The sequence below is a fragment of the Talpa europaea genome, assembly GCF_964194135.1.
Source record: "Talpa europaea genome assembly, chromosome: 12".
Taxonomy (NCBI): domain Eukaryota; kingdom Metazoa; phylum Chordata; class Mammalia; order Eulipotyphla; family Talpidae; genus Talpa; species Talpa europaea.
Window position 1 is genome coordinate 85,551,532 of NC_140079.1, and position 18,702 is coordinate 85,570,233.

The 18,702-nt window shown below is 55.8% G+C and overlaps 3 protein-coding genes across 6 annotated transcripts; 2 read left to right on the top strand and 1 right to left on the bottom strand.

Annotated features, from left to right (window-relative positions):
- Positions 1-1,783: 1,783 nt before the first annotated feature.
- On the top strand, positions 1,784-3,708 carry VKORC1 (vitamin K epoxide reductase complex subunit 1; the record flags this gene model as incomplete). 3 transcript variants are annotated; one of them, XM_084250368.1, is made up of 3 exons in its annotated part: positions 1,784-1,956; positions 2,977-3,086; positions 3,431-3,708. In XM_084250368.1, 3 exons carry the CDS (start codon positions 1,784-1,786, stop codon positions 3,706-3,708), a joined length of 561 nt encoding a protein of 186 aa, XP_084106494.1. The 3 variants fall into 3 exon arrangements, with proteins under 3 accessions (XP_084106494.1, XP_084106495.1, XP_084106496.1); XM_084250369.1 differs by having other exon boundaries at positions 3,500-3,708; XM_084250370.1 differs by lacking the exon at positions 2,977-3,086 and having other exon boundaries at positions 3,500-3,605.
- Positions 3,709-5,323: 1,615 nt separating this feature from the next.
- PRSS53 (serine protease 53) lies at positions 5,324-10,434 on the top strand (the record flags this gene model as incomplete). Its single annotated transcript, XM_084250190.1, has 11 exons — positions 5,324-5,381; positions 6,253-6,273; positions 6,399-6,561; positions 6,849-7,114; positions 7,236-7,390; positions 7,550-7,769; positions 8,787-8,937; positions 9,022-9,266; positions 9,346-9,491; positions 9,700-9,922; positions 10,160-10,434. The coding sequence occupies 11 exons, from the start codon at positions 5,324-5,326 to the stop codon at positions 10,432-10,434; spliced, it is 1,923 nt and encodes a 640-aa protein (XP_084106316.1).
- Positions 10,435-10,819: 385 nt separating this feature from the next.
- Positions 10,820-17,672, bottom strand: ZNF646 (zinc finger protein 646; the record flags this gene model as incomplete). 2 transcript variants are annotated; one of them, XM_084251048.1, is made up of 2 exons in its annotated part: positions 10,820-11,087; positions 12,344-17,672. In XM_084251048.1, 2 exons carry the CDS (start codon positions 17,667-17,669, stop codon positions 10,966-10,968), a joined length of 5,448 nt encoding a protein of 1,815 aa, XP_084107174.1. In that variant the 3' UTR covers positions 10,820-10,965. The 2 variants fall into 2 exon arrangements, with proteins under 2 accessions (XP_084107174.1, XP_084107173.1); XM_084251047.1 differs by having other exon boundaries at positions 12,335-17,669.
- Positions 17,673-18,702: the final 1,030 nt, after the last annotated feature.

Genomic DNA, 18,702 nt, shown 5'->3' on the forward strand with positions numbered 1-18,702 from the left:
CCTCTCACCACACCTCTGATCTACATCCCAGTTCTCCTACACAAAAAATAAAAAAAGGAAAACTCCACAGAAGGAATAGGTTTAGGGAAAACATAGGATTCAGTTTTAGGTATGTTTGCATCTGATTGGTCTATGAGACATCCAGAAATGTTTCTACTGTGGTGTTTGGAGCCCAGGAGAAAGATCTCTACTCAGGTCTGAGCTTGGAAGCTGTGACTTTTGGTAGTAAGAGAAAACATGGAAGAAAATAATGTTGCCCCATCTGGCAGTTTGTATTTTCCAGAGAACTTTGCATATGACTTTGACACTTCTTTCATGAAGAGGTGGAGGCCTGTGTTCCTTCCCCCAGAACTCGGCAGGTTTGTGATTACAGTGGAAGGGATGCTATGACTTCTGAAGCTAGATCATAACAGAATATGCGGCTTGCACCTGGGAGCACTTGTACTGGGGTCCTCAGATGCCATGAAAGCAATTTGATTGCTCTATATTAGCCATCTGTTGTGGTGTGACAAATTACCCCCAAAACACATCAGCTTGAAACAATAATATCTCCGCTTCCTTGGGTCAGAGGTCTAGGAGCAACTTAGGTGGTTCTGGCTCAAGGTCTCTTATAAGATAGCAGTCATCTGTGGTGTAGTAATATATACCTGAAGAGGTGTGAACATATACCTCTAAATCATACACAGAGGTGAAAACCAATGTTACCTTCATTAAAAAAAATACAAATACATAAATAAATAAATATAGTCATTTGAAAACTTGAATGGTACTACACAATCCCTTTCTAGGGTGGCCCACTCTCGTGCCCAAATTAATGCTAGTTATTAGCAGGATGCCTCAAGAAGTAGACCTCTCTCTAGGGCTGCTTGAGGATATTCATAACATGGAAACGGGGTTCACAGAGTGTGTGATCTAAGTGGGGGGCAAGATGGAAGCTACAATAGAACTTAGCCTGGAAAGTCACACATTGTGAATTCTGTACTATCCTATTAGGTCAGGTCAGCCCTATTGAGTGTGGGAAGCGACTACACAATAACACAATAACAATAATGCCTGGAGGTGGAAATCATGGATAACAATTTTGGGAACCTGCTATTGTAGCCTGGAAGCTGCCATGCTGTGAGGGAGCCCAAACTAGCGCCTACAGAGCGTCTACATAGATACAGGGATAGCCCCTGAGCCTACAGGAGAAATGGAGAGGGTAAGAGAGAGGAAGGAAAAGGGGGAAGGGCAGAAAGAGGGGCCAGCAGGAGGTGCTGGGGAGGTGCTGGGGAGGTAGGAAGGAATGGTCCAGTACCAGGGAGGATGGGAGGTTAGTCTTCACGATAGCTGAAATAATCATTTCAGGGGAACGGCAGCATGACCTGGATTCCAGGATCCCGCTGTCTCTAGGTCCTGGATGTTCCATGGTTAGAACGAGGCTCGGCACTGAGTAAGCGCTCCACGTTACGCAAAACACGATTTTTTTTGGCTCCGGAGACTTCATTTCCCCTGAGGCTCTGCTGCTCACCAGACTCCAACTCCCATCATGCCTCGCAGGTCGCCGGGTCCGCGAATACCTACACCCCCAAACGAGGTTTTCCAGTCCCAGCATTCCTCGCTGTTTTCCTACCTCTCCAGCAGCCTACTAAATCTTCACAACAACCAATTGAATCAGGGAACACGAGAGCTGACAGGCCAACCGCCCAATCAGGGGGAAGGGGGCGGGCGTGACCATACACTGCCCCGCCCCTGCCCCGTGGCTGCTTCGCTAAGGGTAGGTGCCCCGGCGGGACCCGGAGACATGGGTTCTACCTGGCGGAGCCCGGGCTGGGCGCGGCTGGCGCTGTGCCTTGCCGGCGTAGTGCTTTCTCTCTACGCGCTGCACGTGAAGGCGGAGCGCGCCCGCAACCGGGATTACCGCGCGCTCTGCGACGTCGGCACAGCCATCAGCTGTTCGCGCGTCTTCTCTTCGAGGTGCGCTCGAGCGTGGAAGGCTTGTGGGACAGGGCAGTTTGCGGGAGCGCTGCAATGGCGGTCAGGCTCCCCGATGATTCTGATCGGGGTGGCCGGGGTGAGGAGCATGGGGGCCGGGCTGCTCGAGGAGGCGTTGCACGCGAATCGGGTGTCAGAGGTGGGCGTGTGCGGCAGGGTGATGGTGGTATGTGTGCAAATAGTGCTGGGAGTGGAGTTATTCTGGGGAGTAGCATGTGGATCGGGATGCCCAGGAATAACGGTGACCATGCCGGAGGAGGAGGTGGATTGGCTTGGAGGGGGACTGATGACGGTGCCCAAGTCCGGCTTTGAGGGCCAGGAGTTAGCAGAATGACCGAATATATAGATGGAGCCAGGATTTAAGAGTCCAGGGCAGATTCTACCCCGAATTTTCAGTCTCTGGTAACTGTAAAATAAGGTCAACCATTATACCACCTTGCCAATTTAAGTTATTGAGGGGGGCCTCCCTGGTGGCGCAGGGAGTTAAGTCTCAACACTGTCAAGCAATCCGCAGCCACTGCAGCACGAGTTGGCTCCCGGGCCAGAGAGGTGGCCTACATGGCGAAACAGACCTCTCCTGTCTCCCCGCTGCTCCCCTCAGCAGTGTATTTCAGTAGATCTGCCTGTTCTGCTCCCCACTCTGTCTCTGGTGAATCCTCTTATCCCCACACCTCTGGTCTGTACCCCACCTCTTGTATGCACAGATAAATAAATGTTTAAAAAATTATTCTTAGTATTAAAAAAAAAAGTAATTGAAAGTCTGGGATGAAAAAGAGGAGCTCATGGCCAGGCCTCGTCTGGGACAGGGAAGGATGGGGGTGGTGAGGTGGAATCCTGACGTGGCCAAAGGGAGTGCTGGGATGTCAACCCTTGGACTCAGGTGGGGGTGGGGAAGGAAAAGAAGGGGAAACACAGCCCAGGTGGTTTTTTGCAGATTACCCCTACAGGACAGGGACCAAGGCACTGGGTTGACATTCCTAACCTCACCCTCTCCTCCCTCAGGTGGGGCAGTGGCTTTGGGCTTGTGGAGCATGTGCTGGGCCAGGACAGTGTCCTCAATCAATCCAACAGTGTATTCGGTTGCATCTTCTACACACTACAGTTGTTGTTAGGTAAGTGGCCCACACCTTCACAATAGACCCCCAGGCCAGTCCAGGCCCATCCCTTTGCAATGCTGCTGACCCAGACAACTGACAGGCAGCTGCTCATCACTAAGCACCTTGGGAGCAGAAATTAACAGTAGTTCAGGTTTAGGTTCTATCAGAGACTTCCTAGGACCCCAATTTTTTGGGACTCAGAGGTGGGAGGAATCTAAGGATTACTTGTCTTTCATCTCACGTGGCAGTCAACAGGAAAATTCACTATTTGGGTTCCAGGGATCATGGAACAGATAGAAGAACTAAGGTCTTGTTGGGAGGAACTTCCCCAGCTGTCCCTGTTATCTGGATGGCACCAGGAAGTCGTGGCAATGTCCTTGAGGTGGCTGGACCCCAAAGCCCATGCCTGACACTTTTCTGTCTTGCAGGTTGTCTGCGGAGCCGCTGGGCAGCTGTCCTGCTAGTGCTGAGTTCCCTGGTGTCTCTCGCTGGTTCTGTCTACCTGGCCTGGATCCTGTTTTTTGTGCTCTATGATTTCTGCATCGTCTGCATCACTACCTATGCCATCAACGTGGGGCTGATGGTACTTAGCTTCCGGGAGATCCAGAAACTGCAGGGCAAGGTCAAGGGACACTGAACCTTTACCCCAAGCCAGGCTGACTATATTTGTTCTGCTTTGGCATGTGAGCTTTGCCCAAGGGGGCCATGTCTGGGTCCATAGAAGACTTTGCAACCAGCCCCCACCATATTCCCACACAGGACAATGGACCAAACGTGCCGTGCTCATTCCTTCACCCTAGTGCCTTTGACTCTGTCCCCAGGGGCTGGTCTTCAAAGCGCCTGCGATTGCCCAAAAAGGGAAGCAATAAAATTATTTAAATAAATTGGCCAAGTCTGAGCCATCTCTGTGTCAGAGACCCTAGCGTTGGGTTTTTGACCTCCTTTGAGGCTGGAAGGATATGAGTCAGAAAGTGGAGGGCCTGTCTGGTGAGGGTGGTTAGTTCCTTCTCTAGCATGTGGAGTCAGCACGACCTGGGTGCCATCAGCCCCCACCCCCAGGAAAACAGGCTGGGAGCTTGTCCTTGCTGCCCACAGAGGCAGACCTCCTCTCCAGGCAGGTCTAAGCATGCATTGCAAGGGCAAGTTGCCCTTCTGATTCTGTGCCTGCTTGCTGGGAAGTTCTTCCTGGAGTCCAACCTTAACCCCTTCACTGCTTTCTCTACTACCCCAAGCCAATCTTGGCAGCCCTGGAGGGCAAGCAACAGGTGTGAGCATTTTTGTTTTGTTTTTCCTAATATGTACTAAGCACTCACCTGCATGCCAAGCACTGTTTAAGAACATGACATGTTGACTCATTTAATCCTTATAACAATTGTATGAGGTAGATAGTTATTATCCCTACTTGATAAGGAAACCGAGGTACAGAAAGGCTAAGTAACTTCCTAGGGTCAGCAGCCAGTGCTGGGGAAGGAGTTAGGGAGCGCTCAGGATTCGAATCCACTTGGGACATCTGGCCCTGATGTTTACGCTCTCAACCCTAGCCAGGTTGGGGTCAGGGTTCCTGAAGAGTCTGGGCTTGGCCTAAGTTACAAGTCCAGAGTAAAGAAAGGACTCAGTGTTCCTCCTTCCTGATTGAGAGTCGGTCAATACCTGCGAGAAAGGTGGACACCACCGTAAACCCTGTTTCCCGGGAAGCGGCTGACCCAGGAAGGTGTTGAGATTGGGGTGTCCCAGCAAGTAGCAGAGCCCCACCCCTCCCTGTACTTGCTGCCTCTGAAGCGAGATGGGAGAAGGTACATGAAACCCACCTGGGCCTGGGTGAAGCGGGAAGCTGGAATGGAAAGCAACAACGAGGAGGGCCTGCTCACCGTGCCGGCACAGTTCCCGGAGGTAGTGTCTACGCCAGGAGCACGTTCCCCTGCTACGCTCCCCCCTAAACACACTTTCACCTTCCACAGCCCTGAGCTTTTCAGACAAGGCACAGACAGGCTATAACTGTCCAAGACCACTTAATTAAGAAGAGAAGTGGGATTTGAACCCAGGCAGTTGGCTTCCGCTGAGGCCCAGAGGGGTGGTGACTAGCCCAGGGTCACACAGCTACAGTCCCAGAGCTGGGAACTGCTGGCTCCTTTCCAGCCCAAGAAAAGCGATGACACCTGACGCCTTGTCAGTGGGGGGCGGGGCAGGGGCGGGGCGAAGGAGACCCAGACATCCTTTGAGGAGGCACAGACAGCAGAGTGGCCTGGAGCAGCATGGAGCAGAGCTGGGGACCAGGGCTACTCATCATAGGCCTGGTGGTCTTCATAGAGGGTAAGCCAAGGTGGGAGCGGGTGGTGGGGGTCCAGGGCCCACCCTCTGCCCTGCAGTCCCTGCACCCCCCCTCTGGGGTGACAGTTTACCTGTAGCGATGTAACTGAATGCGTGTGTGGGGAGGTGTATGTGGCTGCCTGCATCTAGAGGGATGTGATTTTCTGGGGCTGGATTACAGTCTGTACCTGCAGGGACTGTCATTCTGCTAGTCTGTACCTTCCGCCTTTCTACTTCAAATGACCTCAGGCAAGCTCTGGGGCCCTGTGGCCCATCTCTGTCTCCATTGCTCCTGGCTTTGATTTTTAATAGGTATGTTTGTGTGCCTGTGATGGAGAAGAGGTGCGGCAAGGGAACTTTTGGGAGTATGGAGGTTTCTGGAAGGGTGGGGAATCTGAGTTGTTAGAACAGGGATGAGGTGGGTTTCAATCTCTTGGAGCCCTCCCCCACTTGGCTGAGGTGTGGGCTCCTAATCCTTGCTCTTAGGCCTCATGGCTGAGGCACAAGTAAACAAAATGGACTCCACATCTACAGTCTGCCTCTCTGACTCAACAGTGGGGGCATAAGTTGGGGGTTCTAAAGCCAGGAGGAGGACTGGCCTGGTCCCAAGCTGAATCCTGGGCCCTGCTCATCAGGCACAGGAGTGCTGAGCACAGCTGAGGGAAAATTAATTAGAGTGTACACGCTGAATAGGTTCCAATAAAAGCTGCTTCTGGACCTCATAAATATTTTCATTCTGGGAGGGGCTGATGAGGTAGCCACAGAGTCATAGCCAGAGACACAGGGCCTATCCGTCTGACCCAGTCCCTCCACCAACACTGGGCTGGAGCTGGAGGTAAGGCTCTCCCCAAGTCCCTTCTCTCTCTCTTCCCAGGTGTTCAAGCAGCTCAGCACGGTAAGCTCTGGGGTCGTGGCACCTGGGCTTTGCTACTTGGGTCTCAGTTGCCTCTGCCTTGCCTTCAGAGCGTTCTGATGGCAAGGCAGAGGACTGCTGTCAGCCTGACCCACCTCTCCCCACAGCTTGTGGGCAGCGTGGCCCTGGCCCCCCTGAGCCCCAAGAAGGCATCACGGTGCCTGGTGAGTGGCCATGGCAGGCCAGTGTGAGGAGGCAGGGGGTCCACATCTGTAGCGGCTCCCTGGTGGCAGATACCTGGGTCCTCACTGCTGCCCACTGCTTTGAAAAGTGAGTCATGACTGGGTTTCTGGCTTTAGGATGGGTGTCTTCTCCCCAAATCCCACTAGACTGATACCTGCCCCTATAAAAACAAAGTACCATTTATTCAAAATATGCCACATGCCAAATACATATTATCAATGGAAGCTTTACAAATGAAAAACTGAGGTTGAAAGGAAGACCCTTGCATAAAGTCATGGCTGATATTTGTCCATCTTTCCCCTACCCTATGCAGCCTCCCAGTGTCACTGCCTGCCCTTGCACTCAATGCCTGTAATTTGTACCTGCCCCTCCAGGGCGGCGATGACAGAACTGAAATCCTGGTCAGTTGTCCTGGGTTCGCTGCAGCGTGAAGGGCTGAGTCCAGGAGCTGAGGAGGTGGGGGTGACAGCTCTGCAGCTGCCCAGGGCCTACAATCACTATAGCCAGGGCTCAGACCTGGCCCTGCTACGGCTGGCCCGCCCTGCAGCCCACATGCCCCTCTGCTTGCCCCAACCCGCCCATCACTTCCCCTTTGGGACTGCTTGCTGGGCCACTGGCTGGGGTCAGGACACCAATGATGGTAAGTGCTTTCAGACTGAAGCCCAGAGAGGTACTCTGCTTGCCTAAGGTCACACAGCTTCAATGGCTCAACTGTCCCTGCTCCCAGTCTCCTGCTCCCTTGCCCCCCTCTCTTTTGCCAGCTCCCGGGACCCTTCGGAACCTGCGCCTTCATCTAATCAGCCGCCCCACGTGTAACTGTCTCTACAATCGGCTGCACCAGCGGCTGCTGGCCAGCCCAGCTCGGCCTGGGATGCTGTGTGGGGGTGCCCAGCCGGGGGTGCAGGGGCCCTGTCAGGTCTGAGGGGGACAAGGGGTCAGGAACACAAGGGGAGGGGATCTAACCTTAGACTGGGTGCTCGGTCCACAGGAACAAGTGGGAGGGTTGCATGTAGAAGGTGTCCTCGGGCTGGGGGTCAGGTATCTGTCCCGGACGAACTTTGTTGCCTGGCTCCAGGGAGACTCCGGAGGCCCAGTGCTGTGCCGAGAGCCCAGTGGACACTGGGTTCAAGCTGGAATCATCAGCTTTGCATCGAGCTGTGCCCAGGAAGACACTCCAGTGCTGCTGACTGACACAGCTGCTCACAGCTCCTGGCTGCAGGCTCGAGCTGAGGGGGCAGCTTTCCTGGCCCAGAACCCAAAGACCCAGGAGATCAGTGATGAGGACAGCTGTGTAGGTATGAGGAGGAGCAGGGAGGTTGAGAGGGAGTTATGTGGGGACACCCAGGAGACATCTGGGCAGTTTGCAGACGACGGAGTTAAACATCAGCTCAGAATACAGAATCACTACAGGGCGGCCACATGCTACCAGGAGCGAGCAGCTGGTGGGATCTCCCAGGTTCTTATTAGGCCCCACAATGGGGACAGGTCCACATAGGGCTGAGAAGCATAGATGCTTTGGAACTTATAGGTTTGGGATGTAGGTAAGCAGTGGAACCTCTGAGAACGTGAAGGTTTCTGAGGTCATCTGAAAGTTTCTAAGCAGGGAATCAGATTGGACAGGTTAGGGCACCCCCTCAGGATTCTGGCATTAAGTGACTAACACAAAAATTGCATGCAAAATAATTCCTGGCGGGGCCTCCTTGGTGGCGCAAGGGGTTAAGACAGCACTATGAAGCTATCCACACGAGTTTGATCCCCAGCCAGGGAGCTGACCCACATGGCGCAGCAGACCTCTCCTGTCTCCCCGCTGCTCCCCTCAGCAGTGTATTTCAGTCATTCTGCCTGTTCTGCTCCCCACTCTGTCTCTGGTGAATCCTCTCACCCCCTACATACCTCTTGCCTGTACCCCAGTTCTTGTATGCATAAATCAATAAATCTTCAAAAAATATAAATAATTCCTGAGATAGAAGCTATATCCTGATGGTAAGAGAAGACTAGTGAGCCAGGAATTCTGAAACCAGTCCAGGCCTGGAGGGGTGCAGATGTGGGGTGGGGTAAGAAAGCGCCGCGCCACTCCCATGAGGTGGACCATCAGGATTAAAGGCTTTTGAACCCCAAGCCTTTTGCTTGCCTGTGGCTACAGAGTTAGAAAGTCACTTAACTTCTTTGGAACTTTGGTTACCTTCGAGAATGAGCATAACAAAATTCAACCTAAAAGGATATTGTGAGGATTTGATAGTGTGCAGGAAGTGCTCAGTATAGGGCCTGGAGGCAGTGAGCACAAGAAAGCCAGATGATGTAATCTGTTTCAGCCTGCGGATCTCTGAAGGGAGGGGGTCCCCAGACCGGAGTCCCCTCCCCATGGCCCTGGGATGCCAGGCTGAAATATCAGGGAAAGCTGGCCTGTGGCGGAGTCCTGGTGTCAGAGGAGGTAGTGCTGACTGCGGCCCACTGCTTCATCGGGTGAGCCCTATGCCCTTCAACTTTGCGCCCCCGCCCCTGCTGGCAGCCCTGCCACTCAGTGCTGTCAACGCTGCCTCTGCACAGGCGCCAGACGCCAGAGGAATGGAGTGTAGGGCTAGGGGCCGGAGCAGAGGAGCGAAGCCTGAAGCAACTCATCCTCCATGGAGCTTACACTCACCCAGAGGGGGGCTACGACATGGCCCTCGTGCTCCTGGCCCAGCCCGTGACACTGGGCCCCAACTTAAGACCCCTTTGCCTGCCTTACGCTGACCACCAGCTGCCTGATGGGGAACGTGGCTGGGTCCTGGGGCTGGCCCGCCAAGGAGCAGGTAAGTAGAACAGGGCCAAGGGCCACTGGCCATCCAGGTGAGGCTGCTGGGCAGCTGGGTTTTTTCATTTGCTCTACAGGCACTAGGTCCCCGCAGACAGTGCCTGTGACCCTCTTGGGGCCCAAGGCCTGCAGCAGGCTTCACACAGGCCTTGGGAACAGCAGCATCCCCATTCTGCCAGGGATGGTGTGTACCAGTGTCGTGGGTGAGCCTCCCCACTGTGAGGTGAGCCCAATCCCTCAATCTTCCCCCCTTTACCCTACAACCTATGAAAGCCCCCTCTGCCAGGCTTAGCCTCTAGGCCTGGAGCTAGGCCTTTCTGCTAACTGGCTCCAACCAGCCAGAGCCACAGCCCAGCACCAGGCTCCTTCTTTTCCCCCACAACTGCCCAAGGGGAAGAGGAAGTCACCCAGTGTCACCTGACCCCCAACAGGGTCTGTCTGGGGCACCACTGGTGCACGAGGTGAGAGGCACGTGGTTCCTGGCTGGGCTACACAGCTTCGGAGATGCCTGCCAGGGTCCAGGCCGGCCTGCAGTCTTCACGGCACTCGCCCCCTACGAGAGCTGGATCAGCAGTCTGGATTGGCAGGTCTACTTCTCTGAGGAGCCGGAGCCGGAGGCAGAGGCCGAGATGGGAAGCTGCCCTGCCAACACGAGTATGTGGCCCTGGACCCCCTGTCAGTACTTCCAGGTCCCTTCTCTCATGCTAGGGCAAGATCTGTTCTTCCCCACTTCTACCTCCCCTGCATGGGTGGGGCAGAGGGCAGACCCCTGGGATTCAAAGTCAGGTGCTGATCCCTCTGTGTGACTTGGGGCAGACCTCTCCATCTCTCCCAAATCACAGCTTTTCCACCTGTCGTGGAGACTAAGCAGTATCTCCTTCCTTTTTGGAGGGAGGGAGAAAAGTGATCAGGATGCGGCTAACCCCACCCTCCCTCTTCCTGACAGGCCAACCAGCGGGCTGTTGACTGGCAATGCTGGGATGCTGCGGACACGGGAAGCAATCCCGCTTCACTGCCCTGCCTCTCTCCCAGCACCCCCACCCACACGGTTCCAGGCACTGGAACAGGCCCAACAGCCTGCTCTGAGCAGCAGCCGCCCCCACTCCCCACCCTGCAGGACAGGATGTCGTCTGGGGGTGCGCCCCACACCCAGCTCTTCTTTCTGACGCAGGCGTCCCGGGCTTCCCTAATTTTTCATCCCCTGAGATACAACCACACCAGGCCCATACTTTGAAAATTTCTTTTTTTGGAGGGGAGGGGGCAGTTTTCCTTTTTTTAAAACTTAAATAAATTGTTACAAAATAGACTTTAGAAAATAAGTTACAAATTGTAGCAAAAGGCTCCCCTTCCACAGGCCACCTTCCCACCTGTGGCTCTCTGGAATCTGCCTCTCTCTGGTGTCCAAAGCTGGCTGGTGAGCGGGCCCAGCGCCTGGCAGAGCCTGGCACCAGGTTTCTTGCAGGGCCAGTCATAGGGAAGAACATGGTGACAGGCTGCGGGAAGGAGCACCTTCAAGGTCCCGAGGAACCAACCCCTCAGCCCTCCTTGGGAAAGAAGCCAGATCTGGGTCCTCTTCTCAGGAGAGAGGAGAAAAGAGATGGGGGTGCCCAAACTACTCCTGAGCAAAACATGGAGATCAAGCCTTTCCCTGCAACCCCCCACCCCACCCCGTATTCTGATCTTTGGAGACTTGAAGTTCAGAGGGAGAAGCTGAGGTCTGCAGGCCACTGGGGTGAAGGGTCCATGAGTGGGGTCGTGGGGGTGGGTGGAGGGGGCAGTGACAAATCCCCTCTGCCCGCCGCTGATGCCTTTGGGGCTCCTAGGGAGAGAGAGAGGAGGTCACTGAGGGGGCAAACCCCACACAGCTTATACCCCTCCCCAGCCCTACAGGCCATTCCCCTCCCTGCCCGTGGTCCCAGAGGCTTGTATGAGAAATCAGGACACCCAATTTATGTTCCCAGTCCCGGCTAACTTGCTCCTTACTCATTCCCTTGAGGTCACAAGAAATCTTCTATCCTGAAAGTCATCTCTATAGCCCTCTCGGGAACCTCCCTTTCCCCTGGCTGTCTCCGGTCAAGAGCATGCCAACTCAGGGCACCCACCCTTGGTGCCACTAAATGGCACAATGGCACTTTGTCCCTGCACAAAGGCCACAAGTCTCTAGAGGAGGTGGAGACTGTGAGCCCAGGGCCTGCTGAGGGGACAAGCTGTCCCCCAATTCTGCAGCCTCCTCCTCCAACAGGGTGGGGTGGAGGTGACTTTCTGATAGATGGGAGATAGGGGCTAATGACTGTTGTTGCTACAGCAAGGCCTGGCTTCAAAGAAACAATTATCCGTGACTCAGTCCTCTGGTTAAAGGTGTGCTGGCGGGGAGGGGTATGCAGGTGGAAAGGCGGTTTAGTTGGGCACTAAAAAGGAGATCGACAGCAGAGAGGGAAGAGATGGTTAAAGAGGAGGAGAGGGCCACGCTGGTAGGGCAGGACCAAAGGTCTAGCATCCACGCGAACAGGCGAGGACTGAAAGAGGACGCGGGGAAGAGGGACGGGCGCTGGGTGCCAACCCGTGACCCAGTTTCCCTGGACAAATCAGCTCTGCAGCCTTAGTCTGAGGGTGCCTCCCACACCCACTCTGCATTCCCTGGCTCCCTGCCTACTCCCGGGAAGAACCTAGGCCATCTTTTTCTCTGGGAAGCGTTCAGTGGCTGATCAGCAGGGTTTCCAGACGGAGCAGCGAGATGGAACCCCGTGACCTCCCCACAAAAACAAGACCACTCCTCTTTGATCTTGGCCCAGCTGAGCAGCTGACACCTGCCTCCACCTCTGCCCATGACTACCCCACCCTGTCCCACTATGTACCTGACTAGGGGGGTTCGTCTCAGATGCTCAAAAGGCAGCATTCACAAACTGGTTTTCCCACTCCACATCCAAGTGCCAGCCGCCTCTCAGAACCCACGCGACCCTCACGACCCTCACCCTGCACTGCCACCTGCCTCGGGGCCAGATTGTGCCCTCCACCGTGGACCCGCCTCCTCAGGGCCCCTCAATCCTCTGCCCAAGCCCACTCATGCCCCCGTACCAGATCTGGCCACTGTCCATTCCTCCTGGTGCTGCTGCTGGTGCTGCAGGAAGCTGATTCGGCGACGGAAGTGGCGGGGACAATGGGGGCAGGTGAAGGGCCCCTCCCGGGGTGCATGGACTCGCCCGTGACCCTCCAGGCGGGCGGCTGTCCGGAAGGCCTTGCCACAGATGCTGCAGCGATGGCGCTTTGGGTCCGTGTGGGTCCTGCCATGGTTCTTAAGGGACAGTAGGTTGGGTAGAAGTTTGGGGCAGAGGGAGCAGGGATAGAGTCCAGTGGTATGGGCCTTCTGGTGGTTCAGCAGGCTACCGGCATGACGGTAGGAACGCCCACACTGGGCACAGCGGAAGGGCCGCTCCTCTTCAGCCACTGTGGACTTGACTTCTTGCCCTCCATTAGCTCTCCTGGCATTCTCTCCTGGGGTCCTGGGGCGTTCTGTTGGGACGTCCTGGGCATTCCCTGGGCCAGGGAGAGCCATGTTATCCTCCACAGTCCCAGCTTTGGGATGTCTGGCCTCTATCTGGTGTGGCACCTGATTGAGGCCCTTAGCATGAGTCTGCAGGTGGTCTGTTAGTTCATGGTGGGACTGAAAGGCCCTGCCGCAGTCAGGGCAGGCTAAGGTCTCGGCAGCTATGTGATTGTGACTGTGGCTCTTGGTGGCCACAGGACTCAAGAACTCCTTGGAGCAGAGCAGGCAATAGTGGCGGTCTGTCTTGTGGGTGCTGTGGTGGTTCAAGAGGCCTTCTGATTGGCAGGCCTTGCCACAATGGCTGCAAGAAAAGAGGTGGCTCTCTGGCTGGAGCTGAGGGCTGTTGTCTCCACTGTCCCAGCTGTCCATGTGACTCAGACGAGGTCCGTTGGGCTGGCTGTCGGCAAAGTGGCAGGGGCTCCTGGGGACACTGTCCCCTGACTCATCTTCTGGCTTGGTCAGCACATGACCCCGAAGAACCCAATCTTCATCATGATTCACTGCTCCCCTGTCTCCTCGCCACCCATCTGCTTTCCCCGTGCCCCAGGACATCGGCTCTGTGGCTTCTGAACCAGCCGCCCCAACCAGGCTCTGACTCTGCTCCCCTGGCCTCGCTGCTCCATCCTCCAGCTGGGGTACTGACTCAACACCCCCCAATCTGTCCTCTAGTCCCTGGTCATCAGCCAGTTTCTCCTCACTGCCCTGGGTGCCACTTGGGCTCTCATGACCACTTCTGGCCTCCTCATGCTCTCGCAGGTGCCGCTCCAGGGATCCCCGGCCAGGAAAGCCCCGGCCACAGAGGGCACAGCGCACAGCTGCCCGCCGGGATCTCCCTGCGCGCCACCGCCGGCTCTCCGAGTGCAGCCTCTGGTGGTCCTTCAGGGCCATGCGGTTGGAATAGGTCTTAGGGCAGGTGGGACAGCTGTACTGGCCCGTCTCATGGCTGCGTCGGTGGTTCAGGAGGCTGCCAGCATGGCGGTAGGTCCGCCCACACTGCCCACAGCGGAAGGGCCGATCTTCCCGAGGCAGTTTTCGGGTGCCCCCAGCGGCACTCCGCTCACCGTGGACCCGCTGGTGGCTAGCCAGCTGTTTCCGCAGGCGGAAGGCCTTCCCACACTCACAGCGGAAACGTCGGGGATCTGCATGGATGCGCCGGTGGTTCTTAAGGGACATGAGGTTTGAGAAGCCTTTGGAGCAGGCCTGGCAGCCAAAGTGCCCAGTCTGGTGGCTCTGCCGGTGATTGATGAGGCTGCCGGCATGCTTGTACGACCGGCCACACACCTCGCAGCTGAAGGGCCGCTCAGAGCTGGCCTCGGTCTGGCAGCCTTTCTCTGCAGTCTCCAACCTCGGTTCCACCTCCTCCCCCTTCACAGTGGTCTCCTCCCACGCCTCTTCTTTCACCCCTGCCACCTCCTCCAGGGGCTCCAACTTAACTTCTTCCTGGAGCTTCCCCACTTCCTGCCCCAGCTCCTCTGATGCCATGTTCTGGGACTCACTGTTGCCTCCTGCCTCTGGGATGGGCCCCACCTGGGGCTCAGAGCCTTTGCAGCGCGGGTGGTTTCGCAGGTGATTACGGTAGGCAGCCAGGTTGGGGTAGCAGCGGGAGCAGACAGGGCAGATGAAGTCTCCGGTCTGGTGGATCTTGCGGTGGTTCACCAGGCTGCCCCCGTGGCGATAGGTCTTGCCGCACTGGTTGCAGCGGAAGGGGCGGGGCTGGGCCTCCAGAGAACATTCCCCACCCTGCATGCACAAACTGTCTGCAGCTGTGGTGCCTATTCCCTCGCCAGACTTTGTTTCTCCACCCGCCCCAGAGAGAGAGATCGCTGTGCCCTCAGAGACACCATCTGCAGCCATCCCCGTGGCATTACCTGACTCTCCCATCTGGATGGGAGCCTTGTCGGTGGTGTTCCCAGAACTCTGACTTTGGTGGTGACGTTCCAGGCTCCCCAGGTCATCATAGGTTTGACCGCAGCAGCCACAGATGTGCCCATAACCCGCTCCATCCAGCGCCTCCACTTCCCGCTGCAGCTGATTCAGCAGCTCTGCTTCCGAGAGCTGCAGTGGGGGGCTACCAGTGGAGGCTGCCCCAGCTGCTCCTTCCTCGTCCCCCTCCTCATCAGAGCCCTCAGTCATGCCGCAGGAGTCATGGGCCTGGCGCCGGTGAAGCCTGTAGCCCGCCCGCCCAGGGAAGATCATGCCGCAGAGGCAACAGAGGAAAGGCTGTGCTGAGGCTGCCTCCCCGGGCCTGTGGTTCTGGAAGTGGTTACGCAGAGCAGGCAGGGAGTCAAACTCCTTTGGGCAGAGGGAACATTGATAGATGCCAGGTGGGTGGCAGGGTCTGTGGCTCAGGAGGCCAGTGGCATGGGGGAAAGAATGCCCACAGTCAGCACACGTATGGGAGACCTCAGCCTGCCAACTAGGGACAGCTTCGCCTGAGGGGGAAGAGAAGCTGGGCTGACCAGAGGCTGGTTTCTGGTCTTCATCCACCCCAGTGAGGCCATCACAGAAGCGAGTCCCATCACCTTCCTCATGGCCTGGGAGGTCCAAGTTGTCAAGGAAACAGGCCTCTTTTCTTTCCAGTCCTTCCTCAGTGCTTCTGCTTTCTTTATCACCCTGGAAACATGCCTCACCGCTCTCGAGCCCACATTTGTCCCTTTTGAATCTGGCCTGCAAACAGTCCCCATCACTCTCCAAGGTGTCTTCAGTTACAACAGGACTTTGCCCGGCAGGGTCTTGGGGACAATCCAGGCCCTCATTATCTTCCACTGATTTCTGGGCCCAGCTCCTGCCTGATGGGAGTTTGGCTTCTCCCCCACCACCCACGTTGCCAGTTCGCCTCCGGTGCCGCCTGCTCCGCCGTCGACTGTGGCGTCGCAAGTGGTTCTTCATGGCTGCCATGGTGTGGAAGTGCTTGGCGCAGGTCCCACAACTGAAGTCTCCTGTCTGGTGGGTCTGTCTGTGGTTGATAAGACTGCCTGAGTGACGGTAGCTCTTGCCACAGTCTCGGCAGGCAAATGTCCGAGGAGGTGACACCCTGGTCTCTGTCTTGTGGTTTTCCCCTTCCCCATGGGTCTGGCCATGATGTTCAAGGCTCTTGGGGTCATCAAAGAGCAGCCCACACACATTACGTATCTGTGGTGCTGTCCTGTCTGCGGCTGGGGGGATCTCAGTGGTTTCCTCTTCATGTTTGCACCCATGCTCCAGATCGATTTGTGGGGCTGCTTCTACTCCCGGCGGGTCAGGTGGAAGCTCCACTTTGAGGTGGGTAGGGGGACGCTCAGTTCCTGGGCCTGCACTGCGGCGAGCTGCTTTGCAATGTACCCGCACATGGTTGCGCAGGGCCATAAGATTGGGGTACTTGCGGGGACAGAGTGAGCACTGATATTCTCCTGTTCGATGGCTGTGGCGGTGGTTTACCAGGCTGCCCCGGTGGCGGTAAGCCCGACCACACTCATTGCACTTATAGGGGCGGTGGTCCAGGGAGGTGGTGGGGCATGCTTTCTCTTTGGGGGTGCTCTCAGCCAAAGGTAGAGGTGCTGACAGCACTGATAGTTGCCCATCCTCCCCAGCTCCTTGCCGGGGTCGGTGATGAGCCCGCACATGGTTTTTGAGGGCAGCTGCATTGAACAGCTGCTTGGAACAAATGGAGCAGGGGTACACACCTGTTTGGTGGCTCTTGCGATGGTTGATGAGGCTCCCAGCATGGCGGTAGGTACGGCCACAGTCCCCACAGCGAAAAGGTCGATACTCCTCCAGGCCACTGTCCTCCAGCTCCCCAGAGGTGCTGAGATCCCCAGAGCCGTTCAGCATCTGTGTACTAGGGAGCTGGTCCCGGCTACTCTTGTCTATGTGCCCATTGGTGGTAGGCATCCCTTTCTCTTCCCACGGCTGTTCCTGCCTCTCCCCCTCATGGGATTGCTGGTGTTCCAGCAGCTCTCGGGGAAGGCGGAAGGCGCGGGGGCAACGAGGACACTGGTAAGGCCGATATTGGGCATGGAGTCGGGAATGGTTCTTCAGAGCCATGAGGTTAGAGAACTCCTTGAAGCAGATGGCACAAGGGTAGACGCCCAGGGTGTGGCTCTGGCGGTGATTGGTGAGGCTCCCAGCATGCTTGTAGGTCTTGCCACACTGACTACACTTGTACCGCCGTTCCTCCTCAGCAGGAGGGGACTGGGTGGGCTCCTGGCTCCCCGTGAAATTCACTACTGACTCAGCCAAATACTGTTCCAAATTGCTAAGGAGGCTGCTGGCTGGGGTGGGGAGCGGTGGTGCTTTGGCAGAGTTGGTGGTGGGTCCCCAGTCCTCTGCACCGTCCTCAGGATTTGGCTGGTTTTCCCAGCCTTCTCTTTGTCTGGTAGTGGGATCTTCCCAAGTGCCCAGGGCTGCTGCGGGATCAGGCCCAGACTCACAGCCAGATGTCTCTTCAGGATGCTTTTTCTGGTTTTCCCAGCCTTCCACAGGGCCAAGCCTCTGGCCCCAGGAATCAGTGGACACCATCTCACCCTGGAGGTGTGGCGCGGCTTCCTTTGGGCGGGGCGGCCTGCGCCTTCGGCGTCCCTCAGGAACATGAGTTCTCATGTGGCTCTTGAGGGCCATGGGATTGGTGAAGTCCTTACCACAGGTGGTACAGGGAAAAAGGCCAGTCTCGTGGGTCCGGCGGTGGTTGACCAGGCTCCCTGGGTGACGGTAGCCCCGCCCACACTGCTGACAGCGGTAGGGTCGAGGGATGCTGTCAGCCTCCTCACTGTCCTGACTGGAAGATGGGTGGAGTAATTCACGGTGCCGTGATAGTTCGGGGAGGCTAGGAAAGTGGCGCTGACAGTCAGAGCAGCTGAGTGAGGTGGGAACGTCCTCCATGGGGCAGTGTGACAGAAGCCTGGAGGTTCAGGAAGAGCAGGCAGGTGGCAGCAGCATCTTTCTCTGGTGGAGGGGCCAAGGCCTAGGAAGAGGAGGCAATGGTCAGAAGGCAGGCCTGAACCAACTTTGTCTCTTGGTTCTATCAGCAACAAGTTCACCAGAGGTCAGAAAGTTTCCCCAAGCATCCATGCCTACAAACCTGCTTCCCACTGGTTCTAATCTTGAAGCATCATCATTCAAGGCCTCCTTGCACACAAGTTCCACAAATATGGAAACTCTTCTAGGCCTAGCTCAGGCTCAAGTCTAGAGGAATACAACGTACCTCTAGTCATAGGTCAATTATCTTGCTCTTTAGACCAAATCCAAAAACCCTTACGGTACCTAACTCTATGCTCTGTAATTTTGAAACAAACCAAACCTATCTTCTGTGACCTCTTAAAGGAAATCTGAACCTTTTTTAGAACCTTCAATTATAAAAGTCCAGTCCTCCTCACTCCTTGATGCCTTGGCTAAAAAGAGTAGCCTACAGTACTAAAAAAGCAGCCTCTTTCTCCAGTTGATAGCTGAGGGCTTAAAAGGCTTTCTTCAGAGAATGAGGTGGCTTGTTCCCCTCCCCTATTGCTTTCAGGACCAGAAGGTCTTCTTTCCAAGAGTCTCTTGACCATTTCTTTCACCTTCTTCCCCTAAACCCAAACTATATTCCATCTTGGAAATTCCATCCCAGTTTTGGTTGGTCTGCACCCCCTACCTATTCCTTTCCCATTCCTCCCATCCTTACTATCTCTTCTCATTTTTCTTCTACCTCCTCTCAAACACTGATGATGACAACAAAGCATGCTAACAGCGATACTATCCACCACTGTCCAGAGCTTACGCATTGTGTCACTGAATCCTCACAACACAAGTTTACACAAGAGCAAACTCAATGACTCTGGCAATCTTCTTTCCAAAGCCCTTGTCTCTCCATAGTTGCTCCCCATGCCTATACCACCTTGGCCTTCTCTCACTATGATTCCTCACTCCCATGGGATCC